This window comes from Megascapheus bottae, chromosome 9 (genome assembly GCF_031878675.1).
Source record: "Megascapheus bottae isolate mThoBot1 chromosome 9, mThoBot2.hap1, whole genome shotgun sequence".
NCBI lineage: Eukaryota > Metazoa > Chordata > Mammalia > Rodentia > Geomyidae > Megascapheus > Megascapheus bottae.
Window position 1 is genome coordinate 65,628,968 of NC_143517.1, and position 19,216 is coordinate 65,648,183.

General features: G+C 49.2%; 1 protein-coding gene across 3 annotated transcripts in view; it reads right to left on the reverse strand.

Annotated features, from left to right (window-relative positions):
- The window catches only part of Col22a1 (collagen type XXII alpha 1 chain), a 159,317-nt gene extending 143,761 nt beyond the window's left edge, over nt 1-15,556 (reverse strand). For all 3 annotated transcript variants that reach the window (XM_090339454.1, XM_090339455.1, XM_090339453.1), the window contains exons 1-2: nt 15,466-15,556; nt 169-243 (exon numbers count right to left, since the gene is read on the reverse strand). In XM_090339454.1, coding sequence (XP_090195580.1) covers nt 169-243; nt 15,466-15,556 — 166 coding nt within the window. The remainder of the gene's footprint in view (nt 1-168; nt 244-15,465) is intronic.
- Nucleotides 15,557-19,216: the final 3,660 nt, after the last annotated feature.

A 19,216-nucleotide genomic window follows, 5' to 3' on the forward strand; every position in this document is an offset into this window, starting at 1 on the left:
CTGCACAAACTGCCCGCATCTGTGTATTTCAGACTTCTCTCCGGACCTCCGTATCAGACAAGACTAAGGCTATGGTCAGCAAGGCTCCTCCTAGATGACTAGAGTCACATGCAGGTCCAGCAAGTGGCACCCAAGATCAAACCTGGGTGGACGTACTGCCTCTCCTACCTGTGATTTCCTTGGTTCCTCCATTGGTGTGCTTAAATCGATCTCCTTCTACCCGGACACTGGGGCACAGCACATCTAGGAAAGGGAAGAGGAAACAGATACATGAGAAAACAAGCTCTTGGTCACCCCATACAGTGTGACAGCATAGACCCCACTCCCCACAGCACAGGGGGTGGGGGCTCGGCACCCCAGCAGCTGTGCAGAGTCTACTGACCACTCCACACTGACAGATTCTTCTATAAATGCCTTTGCTAACTAAGTACCAGTTCTGTACATGCCATGCTCGCAATGAGGGGTAAATAGGAGATAAGGCGGCATCCCCAGCTCCAATGAACTCACCACCCATACACTAGAGGGGACCAGAGGGGAAAAGCAGCATTAACCACCTACCCTGTCACACACAGGAAGGCTTTGCTGGAAATTTCCTCTAATAAGAACAGTAGGAAAAAGCCAGACTGACAAGAAACCAAAAGGCCATCTAAGCTGGTAGCACTTCATGTATAAAAACATACACAATGGGAACTGTGTGTCGGAGACACAGACAGAAAAGGTCAGCCACCGTCCTGAACTGTAGTATACAATTCCAGAAAAAAATGCAAATTCCAGGAACAACGGAATCTCTCAATTATCTAAAAGCAATAGAGCAAGTCATAGCATAAAGGCGTATACTATGCGATATAAATGTTTTATCAAAAGTCTACAGAATCTGCATATTAAAAGGAGTTGAAATAGAATGAGCTCTTTCAGCGTCTCTAAATAACTCAAAATAAGCTGTAGCTTGAATGTCAGTATACTGGGTGTAAGCTTTGGTTCCAGTCTATTCGGGGCCTCTCTGAGCAGGGGAGATTTCCAAACATACCTGTGTAGTGGGGCCACTTTGTGGACTGGGCAAGATAAAGCCCAAGGGCCAGGGTGTGGAAGGAAGGTCCTCAACTTAGCCCAGAGGCAGCTCTCTTACCTCCCTGTGAGCCAGCCCTGCCCAGGAAGCAACCTGCCTACCACACATTACCATTCTGATCACACTTTACCAGGATGTTCCATCATGCTGCTCATTCCAGGAGGAATGACCAATTCTCCAATGTGGTATTGGATGGTGGGGGGAGGGCAGGGGAGGGGGAGGGGGGTGAACCCAACAAATGAGATCTCTCCTGGGATCGGGACTGGGAAGGAGGTGTTTTTAGTATGCATCCTAAAAGGCACCAGCAGGTCTGACAAGCCCCACAGAGCGGGTTATTTTGGGGGCAGCACCACACTGTCTGAACAGGACTAAACATGAGAAACGACACAGGCACTAGGCGGTATTTAGACTGCTCCACCCTGCACAGTGGCAGCTGTAGGGTGACAATCAATTGCTGTAATGTGGGCAGCCTGCCAGAGAGACAGGCTGGGGATGGTGTGTCCTTTAAATGAGTTTAAAACGTAAAATGTGTTGACTCTAAAGGTCCCATGTCAGAGGATGAGCAAGGCTCTGGAGGCTAACGCGCTGAGCAGACTTCGGTATGGAGCCACGTCTACCAACATCCCTAAGGGAGGACCTGGTTCCTCGGTCCAGATGGCAAGGCCAAAATGAAGATAACAGACACAGGAAAGGCGGAGAGTTTTCTCAAAGGCAGAAGTCACCCAAAATGTCTTCAGTCATTCCCAAGACAAATGGCACAAGTGCCACAGGCTGTCATCATCTTAGTTCACACTATCACTAAGCTTAGGCCTGCATTCAAGGGACTCAAGAGTCGACTGAGCGCCCATTTGGTTAAACTTAGGACCCATGACTCCCCACATACCCTAAGCTAGGCTTCCCAGTTCTGCTGGGGCCCTGCAGTTCCTGCTTTGCAGAGAGATAGGCTTAGAGTCTCAAGTCCCTCATTTTCCAATTGCCTTTAGCAATTGGCATTTCTAGTTCTCAAGTAATGATGGGTTCATGTCCACATTCACTCGTTTATTCCAATGACATAATTACTGAGCTCCGGATAGGCTAGAAGCACCAACCTTGTTCTCACAACAAAGAAAGAAGCCATCTTTCTTTCCAGTTGGGAAGCCAGGACACCAGCAGTGGTGTAGAACCCATGGTAGGTCAGTCACCTGACTTGGGATGCAACCCACAACAAATGCTGTCTCTACAAGGCAAATTCTACTGCCATTACACCCAAGTAAACATGGAAGCCTCATTGGTTTCACAAACTCTCTCAGGTCTCAGGATCACCTATATTGAGAATCTTAAGAGTAGAGGCGGGAGGAAGTAGGCAGGCGCCTCTTCTCCCCGAGCCTAGGTGTGAGCCGCTTCGTAGGTAAGGGGAAGTGGAAGCAGGGCCGAAGCAAATTCTCCAGATTGAGTCACTCAAGCTAAGGAGAAAAGACAACCGTGTGCTAAGCAATATGATAGGAAGGGGCCAGGATGAACAGGGAGGAGGGGGAGACAGAATGTATCCAAACATGGAGAGCCCTAGAACCCAAGGGAGGGGACAAAATTCAGGACAATGGAGAGACAACCCTGTTCAAGAGGGTGCTCCTGAGGTGGAGAAGAAAGCCATGTGCTGCACAGTAGACACTGAAGACGGTTAGAGACCCAGCCCATCAGGGAGAGCTGTTTCCTGGGAGCGGCGAGAGGAGATGGGGGACACTAGAGGACATCAGAGCCCTTAGCCAGCTCAGGTGCCACAAGATCCGGAGATGTCTTTGCTCATGCTACGCAGCATGACTGCAGCTCTTCATTAGCCCTGGTACCCAAGAAATGACAAACCTTTCACAACCAAACTTCCTTTCCCACATCCGACATCATGAAGACCAACTGTGCACGGGGCGCTGAGTTGATCCACTGGGAATGGAGCCACGGGCAAAACAACATGATCTTAGTGCTCTAGGGAGCCGTGGTCCAGAAGCAAAGGTGGAAGGTAAGGAACAGAAAGTGCCAAGGCAAGGGCTGGGTGAGGGCAGAAGGTCACAGTGGAGGAAGTGATGAAGAGGAGGATGAAGACAGGAAAGAGCAGAGTGATCCACTGGAAGTCCAGGCCAAGGTTTAGAAATGGGAGAAGTGTAAGTACCCTAGCTGGAGGAAGGTCAGTGAAGGACAGACCAAGAGTGAAAGGAGAGAGGGAGATAAGACTCTGGGGGTGAGACTCTAAAGGACCACAGTGAGTTGGTCACCCGTCCAGGGCCCACAATCTTGAAAAGGCAGAGTAAAAGCAGAGACCAGCAAGGAGGATACCCTGATGATGGCAGTGATCCATGCAAACACAGACTAAGTAGTCTCCCATGGCAGATTAGATGAGGGGCATCTCAGGAAGAGTTCATGCTGCCCTGGGCCCGGGAAGAGTGGACCTAGGCACTTCCAGTCCAATTTTAGGTACTTGATGATCAAGGGCGCCTAGATGCTCAGGAAGCCCATGGAACAAGCCTGGCTTTCAGATTTCAAGATCCAGGTCCTGGCTGCAATGGTAACTTAGAATTTGCCATGCAGACATGGCATTTAAAGCATCGGGGAAGATGAGGTGCTTCAAAGATAGAGTGAGCTCAGAGAAGAAGTCTGTAAACCAGATTCTGGTCTCCAACACCGGGAGCTGGCAACAGGGACCTTAGAAGGAAGCTAGAGAGGCAGCACAGAGCCAGGGGGGAGGGAGGCCGAGGTGGGGGAGGGAGTGGTCCAACAGTGAGGAGCAGCCCATGAAACCAGCCATAGACAGAGAACAAAGCATTATGGAAGGCACAGCACGGCTCACAGGTGCCCGCAGTGGTGGTGCAGTGGCCAGCCTAGGGACAGAAGGGACAGACTTCATCAGCCAGCTCTTTTCTCCCTACCCTCTGGCCTCAGGATGCTCTGAATATCTAATCTGTGAGGTCCTCTCATGAGGTTTGAAGAAGAAGTTCTTTGGGAGAATCTACAGGAAAACACCTAGGTTTGGGTCTCTCTACCCACCCCCCAGCCCCTCCTGTCCTTCCTACCAGCCAGCCAGTTCCTGAGGTTTCCCAGGAGAAGCTGGACAAGGTAAGGAATGAAATAGCTGAATCGAGCTGGATAGAACCACACCGGAAGGTACCTCCATCTGGAGCGAACATCCTCCTAACCCAGAAATCGACCTTGAGATCAAGGTTAAGCCCCAATGACCCCAACGTCTGGCCTCTGGCTTGACATGGAGGAATCCTATTTCAATATAGAGGATTCTGCCCACCAGAGTCTCACCTCACATGGGCCAGCTCCTTCCCATAAGGACGGATCTGTCTGTGGGTGGCAGATGCTGAGACTATCTACTCAGCTTCAAAACCCACACCAACTTCTTACTGCCCACCCTCAGAATCCTGGTAAGAACTGGGTGAGTGGGACGTACACAAAGGCTTGTCTCTAGAAGCAGCTGACAGTGTTAATATGCCTGTGAATGTCTACGTGTGTGTTTTGTTTGTGTTCTTATATGACTATATTTGTATTTAAATTTAACAGCAACAACAAAATCCAAAAGGACGAAGATAGCTGAAAGCAGTAGCCAAGCCTGTAATCCGATTTGGGAAGAAAAGGCCAAGCAAGGTAAAAGGAAATCCTTGAGACTCCCTGTCAATCAAAGACTTGCCAGGGTGGGAGCAAGTGTGATAAAGAGATTAAAAGCCATCAGTTCGGTTTTATAATCAAAGCAGAGGCTCTGCAACTCAGCTGGCTGAGGCCCGGGCTGGCAGGAAGCAGACATGGCATTGGACCAGTTCTGTCTAGCAAGAGTAGGCACAAGGCAGGAGCTGCACTCTCTCTATCTTCACTCCAGAGCGAGACTAAAGTAACAAGAACTCCTTAGTCAAACTATGTGGAGGAATCAAGATTTAGTGCAAGTTTTTAAACCCGAGTCCACTGCTGAACCTGATGCCAGAAAGTCACAACCTCTCAGGAAGAGGCGGGATCTGAACTCCAGGCCCTGCCATGGTCTCTTCCTGGGACACTCTCCTGTGTCTCCTCCAGGAGCTTGTAGAGAGGTGACATGGCATCACACTGGGGGACAAGAGTGCATTGGGTTGAGGAAAGCTGAGGCATTATAATGGTTTGGGGTCCTATAACACTCAGTTGCACCCAATGGCATGGCAGATGTGTATAGTGTAGACACAGTGTTACAACTTCAGGGAAGGAGTAGTTGGGAAATGAATTGTTCTCCAGGAACAATTATTATTATTATTATTATTATTATTATTATTATTGAATGCGAATGTGAATTATGTTGGACTTGATCATTTCTCTGTACCACTGATTGATTGATGGTGTTGGGTTTAGGTTTCAGGGCCTTCCATTTGCAAGTGTTCTAGTATTGGACCACACATCCAATTCTTTTTTGCTTTAGTTTACTTTTCAGGTGGAGTCTTCCTTTCTCCCAGGGAAATTAAATTGTGTATGTGTATGAGGATGCTCAGCCTTTCCTTTATTTTATGCATGTGTATGTGTATTCACTAAGAGTGCATGCTCAAGGCTGCCAGAATCCCAAACACTTTCTTGGCACTAACTCACTAGTTGTTCACACCCTCTACAAAACAGGGGCACTGCCTGGACTGAGCCGTCAGCTTCCTAGGAAGAGATGAAGCAGAAGGTCACTTAACTAGCCAAGGCCACAGAGAGGAAGGAGGGGAGATCGGAAGTCTGTGTGCTATGATTTACCAGAGCATACTGTCAACAACCACTATGTCTGGCTGACACTGGCAGTGAACTTTAACCATGCAAACCCTTTCTATGACGCATCCTGCAGAAAGCAACCCACGTGCATCTGAAGAGTCCTTTATAAAAAAAAATCTAACATGGTAATGGAAATATAAACATAACAATACAGACATAAAAACCTATATGACTCTACAGACATAATGTTTTATTTCATAAATTAATATGCTTCTATGACATACAAACCCTTAGCCTAATTTTGATTAAGTTCTAAATACTAAGTCCCAGTGATTGTAAATAGAGATTCCTTCCTTGAACACTTTGTTTGTTAAACTTGTCATTTAAAATATGATGTAAAAATCAATGTTAATTCTTTAATAAAAAAAATCTATACTACATTGTCATAATGAATCAGAACTGTGGACACAATAAGTGACCATCCACTCAAGGAAAAGGAAGATATGTTGGGGCTACTTGGAGAAGACACATTTGCAGTGAAAAAGGTGAGAGAGACCTGCACATTCTAATATAACATGTGAATGTGCTGTACAAGCTTACTCCCAGGGCTCCATTTTTAGACAGAGACAGGAGTCTTTTAAGGACATGCATAAGATAGACAAGGACAGAGTTGGGAAAATGTATTTTCTTCCTTGAAATACACTCATTAAAAACTAATAAAAAATAAATAACGGGTGGTTTGTTAGTTTTTCATCATTTTCAGTAATTTTCTAATGAAGTTTCCCAGCACATACTCAGAATTAAGTGACTGGATTACTATTTCTAGCCAGTGACCAAAATCGTAACGCCTTTTCCCAAGAGGAACTCACAGTGACCTTTGATGGAGGGTGGGGCTGGGACCTCAATGATTCTCAAAGCCAATGTGGTCCCAAGTGCCAAGCCACAGGGCTCAGCGTGGCACTCCAAAACCACAGCTGGCGCTGCCACCCATCCCTCCCTGGAATTCCACTGAGTCCTCCCAGAGCCACAGCTGGGAGAGTCACTTCATAGTCACACGCGTGTTCCGAATTGTGGTATGTGTGAGATAGGTGGGGAGATATGTATGCTATGTGTATGTTGTATGGGGAGGGTATGTGTATGTGTGTGTATGTGTGTGTGTGTGTGTGTGTGTGCACGCGCGTGTGTGCATGGTGTAAGTATCCTGTGATTCTAAGGTAGGTACTCATGAGCATATGAATGGGAGGCGTATGTGCGTATTTGAGTTGTGAGTGTGGATGGTGTGTATAACTGTGTGCTGGGCATGTGTGACATGTTGTGTGTATGTATGAGTCAGGCAGGTGTGGTCACTGGTGACAATGCCACCAACAGAGCAATGGCCTCTTTCATGACAGCATAAGACTCTCTTTGGTCACAGGGATTGGTAACAAAAGGATTTCTCAGGCCAGATATGCTACAGATAGCTAGGCTAGAAGCTCAGGCTTGCGTCTCTTCAGCAGAGTCCTCAAAGAGAGGCCTGGCTCTATCTCAGGGTTCCTGGAGAGAACCAGCCTGCTGTCCTCTGGGCCTTCGTCTGGTTGCATGAGCTTAGGAAAGAAGCCATGGGCCTCAGTTTGGCCTCCTTAATGTGGAGACAGATGGACTGGGTCTTCTTCTACACCTGAGCAGACACAGTGGACTTCCTTCTCTCCGTCCCTCAGATCCCCTAGCCCTCTGGGCCTGGCTGTTCCAAGCTCCAATCCAGTTTACTCCTGGACACTCATGACAGCATCTGTAGTCTCAGCTACTCAGGAGGCTAAAGATTGACATTTGAAGCCCATTTTGGGGGGAAAGTTCTTGAGACTCTTATCACCAATTAATCACTAGAAAAGCTGGAAATGGAGCTGTGGCTTAAGTGGTAGTGTGCTAGTCTTGAGCTAAAAAGCTTAGGGACAGTGTCTGGACCCTGAGTTCAAGCCTCAGTGTACACACACACACACACACACACACACAGAGAGAAATCCTCCCATGAGAGGCTTTCTAACCCCTACTGCATTGATACTTTGCAACATCTGCTGTGTGTGCTTCATTGCTTATGACGGTGGGAAATCACCTGATAGGAAATCAGCGACTGTTTCATTATCTAGCTCCTTTCTTCCCAGAAAGTGTCACTCTGAAGTAAGATGACATAGATCTGATCGTCAGACTTCAGAAGGATGCCCTGAAAAACTATAAAAACTATGTTTCAGTAAATGCACATTAAAAGTAGTGCTAGAATATATGAGTTCTTTTAAAATCTGTTGTCCTTGGGTGTTATCTATACATGTCTGTTTAGCCCATTTCTAATTACATAAATGTGCTCTCTACTGAAAAGGTTTGTAGTACACACAGAAAAAGGAGTACAGGGTAAGCTGGGCACTGGTGCTCACACAGTAATCCTAGCTACTCAGATCCTCAGGCTGAAAGCTGAGGATTGCGATTTGAAGCCAAAATGGGGAAGGAAAGTTCATGAGACTCTTATCTCCTAATTAACCATCAGAGAAATGGAAGGAGAGCTGTAGCTCAAAGTGGTGAGTGCTGATCTTGAACAAAAATGGCCCCAGGATAGCACCCATACCCTGTGTACAAGTTGGAGAAGGAGAGGAGGAGGAGGAGGAGGAGGAGGAGGAGGAGGAGGAGGAGGAGGAGGAGGAGGAGGAGGAGGAGGATGTGGTGGTAAAGTTTTTAAGGGAGGCCAATGGCTTATCTGAGTAGCCTGGCTACCAGCCACAGGTCAAAGCTAGAGAATGTCCTCCCAAATCCTAAAGACACTTTGCCCACTAAATCCTCTTTCCATGAAGAAAATTGGCCTGTAAGGAGGTAAAACCTCACATTTAGGCAAGGAAGACTCAGGGAGCAAAATATATGTCAGTGTCACATACTTGTCAAAATGCAGGAGTAGGGTCTAAACTCGCACATCTCTCCAGCTAGCACCCAGAGTGGACAATAAATGAGAAAATCTATTGCCTCCTCACATACACAGATAAAACACCTCACTCTCTCTTTCCCCATCCCCCCACCCCCCCCCGGGCAAAATATTTCACCCAGCAGTTGAAAGCTCTGCTGGAATAGAATCACAACTAACCATAACACATTGGAAACAAAAGGGGAAAGAAGGGCTGTCCACGTGTACCCAGAGCTAACATGCCACAGGAGCGTGGGAGGGTCCCCGTAGCCCTGGTCCAGACCCACGACTCAGCCCAGTGACACAGGATCCAGGAGGGCCCTGACCCCTGGGGAAGGGAGAGAGACCACCACAGCATGTCCCCAGAATAGAAGTAGGTGGAGGCCTGCTCGTGGTGGCCGGCTGGCATTTCACAGACCCACTTACAGCAACCCGATAAGCTATATAAAGTTTGTTCTGTGGCCATGATAGAACACGGGGTAGAGGAAGCTCTTAATTACTCCTGAGGCTCTGGGGCTGGGCCCGGCCACAGACTCCACCCCACACACTGCAGGAAGCTGAAGCTGAGAACCTCAGGGAGGCCTGGAGAAGCAGGAGTTGGTACTGTGAAATGCAGGCAATTCTCCCTTTGGCTGCCCAAGCCAAAGGGACACGATGTCAGAGCACCCAGAGCACCGTGAGCTGGCCTCGAGGCTGGTCTTTTCCCCGTTTAGTGACTACACTAGGTAGAATGAGAGATGGTGGGGCTTTGGAAACAGACTTATGTTCAACATCACCAGCATTAGCACCACAGAAAGGAAAGGTAGAAGGGGCAAAGAGGAGGAGGAAGAAGGGGGTCAGATAGCAATAGTGATATCACGCGCTTTAAGCACGTACTTAACTAGCACTGCGGATGTTATTCCTAGCTCTAGCATATGTGAATGGTGGTGGAAAGAGAGATCCAATATTTATCTGTAAGTCTAATGGTCCCATTTTGAAAATTCTACGTCCGCTGCTTCTTTACACCACCACCCAAACTGCCAAACACATTCACAGTATCACGTGACCTCCAATAGTAACACGCCATAGAAAATGTGTGTCATCTATGTAGTTGTGTGCTAACAGCCACAGTAAACATTCAAAAGCGCAAGATGAATTGGTAGTAACCTGAGCAAGAGTTTTCCAAAATACAACCATTTTAATGTGCAGTCTAAGAGCACTGCTGAGATCTATGTTTCTTTCTCGCACTAAATCTACAGAATTCAGTGTATGCGTTAGACTTCAACCGTTTTTCAGTGTGGACCGTCCCTCTATTCCCAGTGCTCAGGAGCCATGCCCATTGGCTAGGGCAGCTGGCAGTCCTCCGGTGTGAATGCCAAAGTGGACACTTTATAAGCAGACAGGGGTGAGGGAGTGGAGCAAGACACTCAGCTGACAGCAGAATCTCTCACTTCTACTCACCCTTGGATCTTTCTCTATATTTCTCCCAGTGAACAACCAAGCAAACGGAGGCAGCACCTGACTTAGGAGAAGAGACAGGACCTCCTTCACTTCCTTACATCCAGGGAGTAGCTGAGTCCTTTAGCGAGCAGTCATTTTGGGATATCCATTTATCCATTCATTCATCATTCACGTAGTCATGCAGGTCATCTGTCCATCCCATCCTTTATCAGTACCTCCTCCGCTAAATTATTTATTGCTAGAGCTTGTTGTAGCTTTCCCAGTCAGAAAAGAACAAGATCTGATAGCATCCAGTGAATGGCTGACCTCAGACCTTTCCACTCCTTTGGGAAAATAAACTTGCTTCCCTTTTTCAGCCATTTAGAATGGAGTTTCTCTGCCACTATGCCCTGAAGGACTACCCTTAATTTACAACCCTGGCCTTCAGCAGACACAGTGGAGGAGGACATCCTATAAAGATCTGGACCCTGCTCCCGGTCCTACCGTCACATCCCAGGGGCTGAACTCACTGAGATTTTCTCTTCCACTACAGAAATATTTCCTAGACAAAGGGTGCTTCAAAGTCTGCATTTGACCCTATTGAGATGGAGATATAATATGAAATAGGATGGAAAGTACCAGTGGCTGAAATCCAGGGGTCTCTTGCTTCTTGGGTCCCTGGATGAAGGTGTTTTGGAATGCCATCTGGTATTCTTCACCCCTGGCTTTCAACACTGGACTTCATCTCTGTCTTAGACGAAGCTATCATGTGGTGTCTGACACTTCTCAGCCCAGATTTCTGATGAGTATGTCCCTAAAATGACCCCTTAGCCCAGCCTTGCCCAGGCCTCTCTCCAGGCTCCTTTCCCCTTCCCTGCTGGGTCTCAGCATCCGAGGGCTCAGACGGATAAGAGGAGATGATGATGTCTGAGGTTGCAATGAGGGTCAAGTGAAGTTGTAAATGTTTGGCCCACAGCCATGGCCTCTGGTTGCACACCAAAGGACAGGCTGGCTTCACACAGCCCTTTGGGCATCTGTGTCCTGACCCTTCTCATTAATGCTCTCTCCCAAAGCATAGCTCTCTGAATGTCTCCAGAGCTCAGTAACATGGACAACCCACATGTCCCCGCTCTCCTCCCAGCCTTCACTCTGCACAGACCATGCCACACCCATGAGTAAAACCTTACAGTGCCCTGACCTTCCTTAGCCAATCTCTGACATCAGACCAGACCCCAAAACCCTCCACCTCCCTCTGGTCACCCAGCCATACCAAGCAAGGTACCCCTGGATAGCACCACAGTGCCTCTCCCTTCTCAGTTCTACGCAGCTCAGGAAGGGCCCGGGCTCACCTCCTCCAGGGAGCCCCTCCCCCTAATCAGAATTGCCTCCCCCCTCTAAGTCACCACAGAAGGGCTACCCATGAGACCCGTTCCTGCACTCTTCCTGTACCTTTCCTAACTCTAAGACGAGGAGCTTCTGGAGGACAAAGGCTGCATCTCGTCTTTTTCTGTGGCTCTAGAAATCAGTACAAGGCCACACAGATGTACATACCCCGAAAGATAAATGATGAGTGAATCCATAAGTGTGCTAAGTAAGCACCACAGGATATGACAGTGAGGCAAGGAAACCTAGCACCATGACAGTTTCTAGAACGGTCGAGCTATTTCTTCCCTAGGTGGCAGGGAAGGCACATTTCTGATCAGTCTCACCCAGTAGTCCACGTGGACAGCTCCTCCCATGGCTGCCTCATCTCCAAAGGCTTTTCCCACCCCCTGCCATGGTGGAAACCCACTGGGATTCCCAGCCAGAGAGTGCTCAGACACCTATCAGTCAGTAAGACGGGCTGTGGCTCTGTCCTTTGTCCACTGCCAGCTTCAAAGTATAGCTGCTGCGGTTCCCAAAGGGACAGCCACCCCGCTCTTACTGGGAGCCAAGGACAGATGCAGTCCTAATGAAGCAGGCAGAGGTAGACCGCAGAGATGGGCTGGTCCTTGGGGAAGCATCTTCCCTGCTCCTGCCTGCAGAAAGCAGGCTACGTGCCGCCCCAGCCCACCATTGCAAGAGAGAGGGGCAGGGGCCTCCCAGGCCCTCAGCTTTCAAAAGTCTCATCTGTGGTGGGAGAATCTGAAGTGGCGCCCAAGCAGAGGAGGGCACAGGCCCTCGGTTCAAGCCCCCATCCTGGCACAGAAGCAAAGCAAAACATACAGACACGATCTACCTATGTATCCTGTGTCAATCTTATAGTATCTATCAATCACATGGTCTATCAATGTTAGATATAGATGTATCGGTGTATTATCTATCAATCGGTGATACACGATCTACCTATGTATCCTTTGTCGATCGTGTATTATCTGTTGATCACATAATCTATCAGTATTGGGTATAGACGTATCGGTGTATATTATCTATCAATCGATGATACACGATCTACCTATGTATCCTGTGTCAATTGTGTATCATCTATCAATTACATGGTCTATCGGTATTGGGTATAGACGTATCAATATGTACTATCTATCGATCACAAGGTCTATCGGTATTGGGTATAGACGTATCGGTTATATTATCATCTATCGATCACATGGTCTATCCGTATTGGGTATAGACGTATCAGTGTATATTATCATCTATCGATTACATGGTCTATCGGTATTGGGTATAGACCTATCGGTGTGTACTATCTATCAATCACATGGTCTATCCGTATTGGGTATAGACGTATCGGTGTATATTATCATCTATCGATCACATGGTCTATCAGTATTGGGGACAGACGTATCGGTGTGTACTATCTATTGATCACATGGTCTATTGGTATTGGGGATAGACATAGCAGTGTGTACTATCTGTCGATCACATGGTCTATTGGTATTGGGTATAGACATATCGTTGTATATTATCATCTATCGATCACATGGTCTATCGGTATTGAGTATAGACGTATCAGTGTATACTATCTATTGATCACATAGTCTATCAGTATTGGGTACAGACGTATCGGTGTATATTATCATCTATCGATCACATGGTCTATCAGTATTGGGGACAGACGTATCGGTGTGTACTATCTATTGATCACATGGTCTATTGGTATTGGGGATAGACATAGCAGTGTGTACTATCTATTGATCACATGGTCTATCGGTATTGGGTATAGACATATCGGTGTATATTATCATCTATCGATCACATGGTCTATCGGTATTGAGTATAGATGTATCGATGTATACTATCTATTGATCACCCGGTCTATCCGTATTGGGTACAGACGTATCGGTGTGTGCTGTTTATCCTCCGCGGGTCACCGGTGACCCATCGCTCCCCGATCCGCCCCGGGCCCACTCACTCTCACACAGGCGCCTCCTCAGCTGGCCCCGGATCCTGTCGATGGCGCTGAAGTCGGACACGTGGAAGACGTGCGCGGCGCTGGGCCGCGAGGCCATCTCGTGCAGCTCCTCCTGGAGCGCGGCGCCCACGCCCACGGCGAACACGCGGATGCCCCGCGCGTGGGCCTCGGCCGCGGCGTCCAGCACCGCGTCCTGGCTGCGGCCGTCGGTCAGCAGGATGGCCACCTGCTGCACGGCGGGGTCCCCGGGCCGGCCCCCGGCCCGCGCCGCGAAGCTGCGCCCGGCCAGGAAGCGCAGCGCGTCGCCCGTGCGCGTGGGGCCGCCCTGGAAGGCCAGGCGCAGGGCCGCGGCGCGCACCGCCTCCCGCGAGCCGAAGCGGCCCAGCTCGAAGGCCGTGCTCGGCCGGTCGCTGTAGCGCACCACCCCCACGCGCGTGCGCTCCCGGCCCACCTCGAAGGTGTCCACCAGGTGGGCCACCCACTGCCGCACCTTCTCGAAGTCCTCCCTGCCCACGCTGGAGGACGTGTCCAGCAGGAAGACCAGGTCGTAGTGCACGCTTTTGCAGCCTGCGGGGGGCGGGGGGGGGTAGAGGGGAGGCCAGGGGTGGAAAGATGGGGCCCGGCGGGGATGGGGAGAAGATGGAGGGGATGGGGAGAAGGATGGAGGGGGTGGGGAGAAGGATGGAGGGGGTGGGGAGAAGGATGGAGGGGGTGGGGAGAAGGATGGAGGGGGTGGGGAGAAGGATGGAGGGGATGGGGAGAAGGATGGAGGGGGTGGGGAGAAGGATGGAGGGGGTGGGGAGAAGGATGGAGGGGGACGGGGAGAAGGATGGAGGGGACGGGGAGAAGGATGGAGGGGACGGGGAGAAGGATGGAGGGGACGGGGAGAAGGATGGAGGGGACGGGGAGAAGGATGGAGGGGGTGGGGAGAAGGATGGAGGGGACGGGGAGAAGGATGGAGGAGGTGGGGAGAAGGATGGAGGGGACGGGGAGAAGGATGGAGGGGATGAGGGGATGGGGAGAAGGATGGAGGGGATGGGGAGAAGGATGGAGGGGGTGGGGAGAAGGATGGAGGGGATGGGGAGAAGGATGGAGGGGATGGGGAGAAGGATGGAAGGGGTGGGGAGAAGGATGGAGGAGGTGGGGGGAAGGATGGAGGGGATGGGGAGAAGGATGGAGGGGGTGGGGGGAAGGATGGAGGGGGTGGGGGGAAGGATGGAGGGGATGGGGAGAAGGATGGAGGGGGTGGGGAGAAGGATGGAGGGGGTGGGGAGAAGGATGGAGGGGGTGGGGAGAAGGATGGAGGGGATGGGGAGAAGGATGGAGGGGGTGGGGAGAAGGATGGAGGAGGTGGGGGGAAAGGATGGAGGGAATGGGGAGAAGGATGGAGGGGATGAGGAGATGGGGAGAAGGATGGAGGGGATGGGGAGAAGGACGGAGGTGGGGGGAGATGGCACCTTCTTCCCCTCACTCTCGCCCTCTCTCACCATCTCACCTACGCACATGTGCAGCACAGAAGCCCCACTCCCCAGTCACCCATTTTTACATGCCCACTGTAACACACAATAGCACTCACATTCACACTCGTGCACTCTTACACACCACATGTAGTCCCAGACCCTTACACTCCCCAGTGACGCAGACTATCACATGCATACACTCTTACACAGGCACATGAATTTGCACAACCTCACACTCACAAGTAATACACACAGTAACACAGTTCAACTGTTGAATTCATGCATAATCACACACACACATTCTTACACACCCATATTCCCACATACTCTCACAGTAACACACAGACTATTACAGTCACACATTCCTCACACACATCCTCACACACGCTCTCCCACTGTCCCTCACGTGGACACACATTCCTTTCTCTTGCTCTGTCCTACATGAACAGCTCTGGCCCTGGCACACACAGTGGCACTCACGCACAGAAGAATCATTCTCTCTCTCACAGATCTACCCCACGAGGCATCCCTCCACCCTGCCAAGCACACACAGATGTGCCACCCCACAGTGCCTCACCTGCACGCTGGGCCCGGCAGCCACCACCACCATTCCACAGCAGCAGCAGCCACAGGAGGCAGGCCACTGCGCTCCCTCGGGGGCAAGGCATGGCTCTCTTGCTCTTGAAGACAAGCATTCCTTGGCCAGGAAAAGACAGTGTGCCAGTGTCTAGTAGAGCATTTCCTGTGAGGAGAAAGAAACCCCCTTGGGAAGTGCTCTGGAACGGAAGAATCCAGTGTAGCTGGGCTCTGAGAAGTACTGGGGGATCCAGCAGAATCCTCTATGTCTGGGCCTGCAGCCCATCTTCTCTCCTCTGCTTCATCTGTGAGACTTCAAAGACCAAAGCCAAGCTTCCTCCCTCATGTGGTTCAACTACCTGTCCCTCCACCCACCCAGCTGCCAAGGCCCTGCCATGCTCAGGCAAGGCAGGACACTACAGAGAATAATAGCAGAGGTGTTGGCACTGGGGACCCCCACCAGCCCGGCAGGAAACCCTCAGTAATGTCCTCTCCATCCTCTACCAAACATTACTCATAGAGTTGTCGTGATCTCCTGCTCCTGAGCTCATCCCTCTCCACACTCCCCCAGCAGCTGCACTTGGTCGCTGTGAGCTTCCCAGCAATTTCTCCCTGAAGCCATGTCTCTTGAAGCCCCACCTTTCTGAGACCCCACACCTGCGGTGAGAGCTCTGAAGGGACTCAGCCCAGACTCCACTCTTCCAGGCTTTCCCAGGCTTCTTCTTCCCTGGCCAGGTGACATGCCATCCTTGGTTGCCTCCAGCGACCTTTGAGCGCCCACCTTGTCAGCCATGGGCACCACTCTTTCCATTTGCCTCCTTGTCCTCCCCAATGCCACCAGATCCTCGGGGGCTGATGTCACACTGATAAGCAGGCAGGGATTCGAGCCCCACATGCAGTATGGATACTCCAGGGAGTGAGGGGAATATAAAGAACTTCTCAAGGGCTCCCCAAGCCTGAATACTTGTGGTAGACGAGGGATTGTCTCAAAGGCGACAGGACATTCATGTCACTCTACTTCAATAATGGAAGAATCCTGGATTTTTAGGTTTTAATGAACACAGAATATTAAATATACCACAAGGGAATACGTTGAAAGGAACACACATGCTCAGTCTTCTAAAAAGAAAAACATATCCCATGAATTGGGACATGTACTACAATGGAAGCCACGTACCACCAACAACACCTAGACTGGAGCTGAGATACGTGAACAAAACCAACATGGCGTAGGGACCAAGCAGGTATGCAAATGCATGCAGGTGTGCCTGCATACAGATGTATTCCTCCTTTTTCCATTTTTTCACAATTGTGTTGATATTTCTGTCCCTGTGAATTGGAAAGGAACCTCCAAAATCCTGGATTCGCAATGAAGGACAACATCACCAGAACTGAACCTGATGACAAACCCAGGTGACCCAGCTTCAGCCCAGTTCACTTGCCCTGACCACACTCCTTGTTCCCTCCCACCCCCTCCCTGCACAGATAGACATGCAGAGACACACACACACACACACACACACACACACACACACACACACCACACACGGCAGTCCCCATCCCTGTCATGATAGCACCTGTCAATCCTTACAACTCCTGGATGGTCTCCATTTTACAGATCATCAATAACTAACTGTTGTGTGGGAAGGAACAGCCACACCCCTAGCAGTTGTGGCTCGGGGAAAGGATGCCCTATAGCCAGCAGGCACATCTCTCAGAAGAGTCACCGTGTCTGCACGGCATCTGGATGTCCCTACTCTACTTACAGCCCCTTGGCCCTGAGACAAATCTGTGGAACTCCACCTTCCACAAGTCAGAACCTCAAGGATTCAGATTCCTCATGTTTCTACGTGCCAGTGAACAGCACAGCTCTTAAATGCATTTTACCAAGCAGACCACCCTCATGCTGAGCCACACACATTCTGTTCTCTACCTTTACCTTCCCACAAACCACTCGGGCCTAATTGGTCCTCTGAATTCTGCTTGCAAAATGGCACCTCCTCCTACATGCCTGGCTCCCTCTGCAGCAATACAGGCATTTAGAAGAGAAACTATTCTTCTTGTCCCTCCTTGGCTGACTGAAGCTAGAAGTGTCCGTCACTGAGGTTTAAGAATTGATTTATGTACATGAGGTCTGACAGTGGGCCTGGTCACAGTACCTAATGTATCACACTGCATTCATCTGCCCATGGGCAGTTTCCCAATGCCATGTAGCTTTCCAAGGGCAGGAACTGAGACCTATCTGTTTCTATAGCCTCAGTGACAAGTACAGACCACAGCAGGTCCTCTGTTAATGCTTCTTTCTGAAGGAAGGAAGGTGAAGCCAGAAGAGAGAAAACTGTAACTGATAACTCAAGTGTCATCATTTCCGATTTCCACTCCTTTGAATCTGAGAAGAACCTCCCAAGTCCTGGATTAGCAGGAAGAACAGTATCTACAGAACTGATCGTGATAACACACACAGGTGAACCAGGCCCTGGGATGGCACACCCATCAGACATACATGGAAATAAAAAGAGCAAGCTAAATGCATGTTGGAAATCAAGAGGCTACCAAGAACCTGGACTACTGGCCTGGTCACATGATTTGACAGAAATAACCATTTCTCCATTCTATATGGACACACTGGTTCCAGGAGTTGATAAATTCTTCAACAAGAATAAAGTAATCTTTAGTTAGCAACAGTATGGAATATAATCAACAGTAAGGAGTATTATCAGTCACTTAGAACTGTATCTGTCACTAGTATAATTATTTCTAATCATAATTTCTAATGTTAGACACTATTCTTTATCACTGAAAACATGTTTTTTTGTTTTTGCCATGAATGATTGTTTTTCTTCAGGTAGATTTTTAGGACAATACTCAGAAGGTCCCATTGGGTATGCAAGAGTCCTGACAAGACTATTGTTTTCCAAAAAGGCACAGGTCTCCAACATTCCCAACAATACCTGAGTGTGCCTAAGAGCCCCACTCCCCACATACAGGCCAGCGCTGACTACATCAGTACTTTAATCTTTTCCAATGCAGATAGGGAAATATTGTTTCTTGTTTTCCATGCATACCTTAGATCCATGAGGTTGACTGCTTGGTCCATTTTCCATTGTGTATTTTTTTTATTTTCATGTGACTGTCTGTTGCTAAGAGTATTTATCACTGTTATAGTCAAGGATCTGGACAGGGTTTATATACTTAACCATTTATTTATTTATTCAATAAATATTCACCAGGTGTTGTTATATGTCTGGTGCTGAGGGAGGAAAGGTGAGTAAATCATCCTTGACCCACCCTGGACAAGTCCTTGCTGACTCCTGAGACACAGTAAGATGTATCCCAGAGCAAAGCAGAATCAAGTGAAGGGATGTGAGACCATGGGGAGAAGGAGGGTAGCCGTCCCCTCACTATTACAAGGGAAGGCCAGGTTTCCCAGGTTACTTCCAAGTGCAGTTCAGAAGGCTGAATAGAGCTAACGCAGACAAAAGGTAAGCAATGACTGAGTTACCCCGGTGAAAGCAAAGCCCACACTTTCCCCCACTGAGTGTTAACACTGACCACGTGCTTACCAAGTGTCACCAACCATTCTAAGGGCTTCATACACAATAAGGTAACATATTTAACCTGAACAGTTGGTATGATTAATTCCATTTCCAGAGTAAGGGACAGAGGAGCAAAGAGTTTCTACCACCTCCCTGTGGCTCCACAATGCAGAGTCAGATTGGACCAGTGAACACAGTCCACATTCTTGCTCTTTT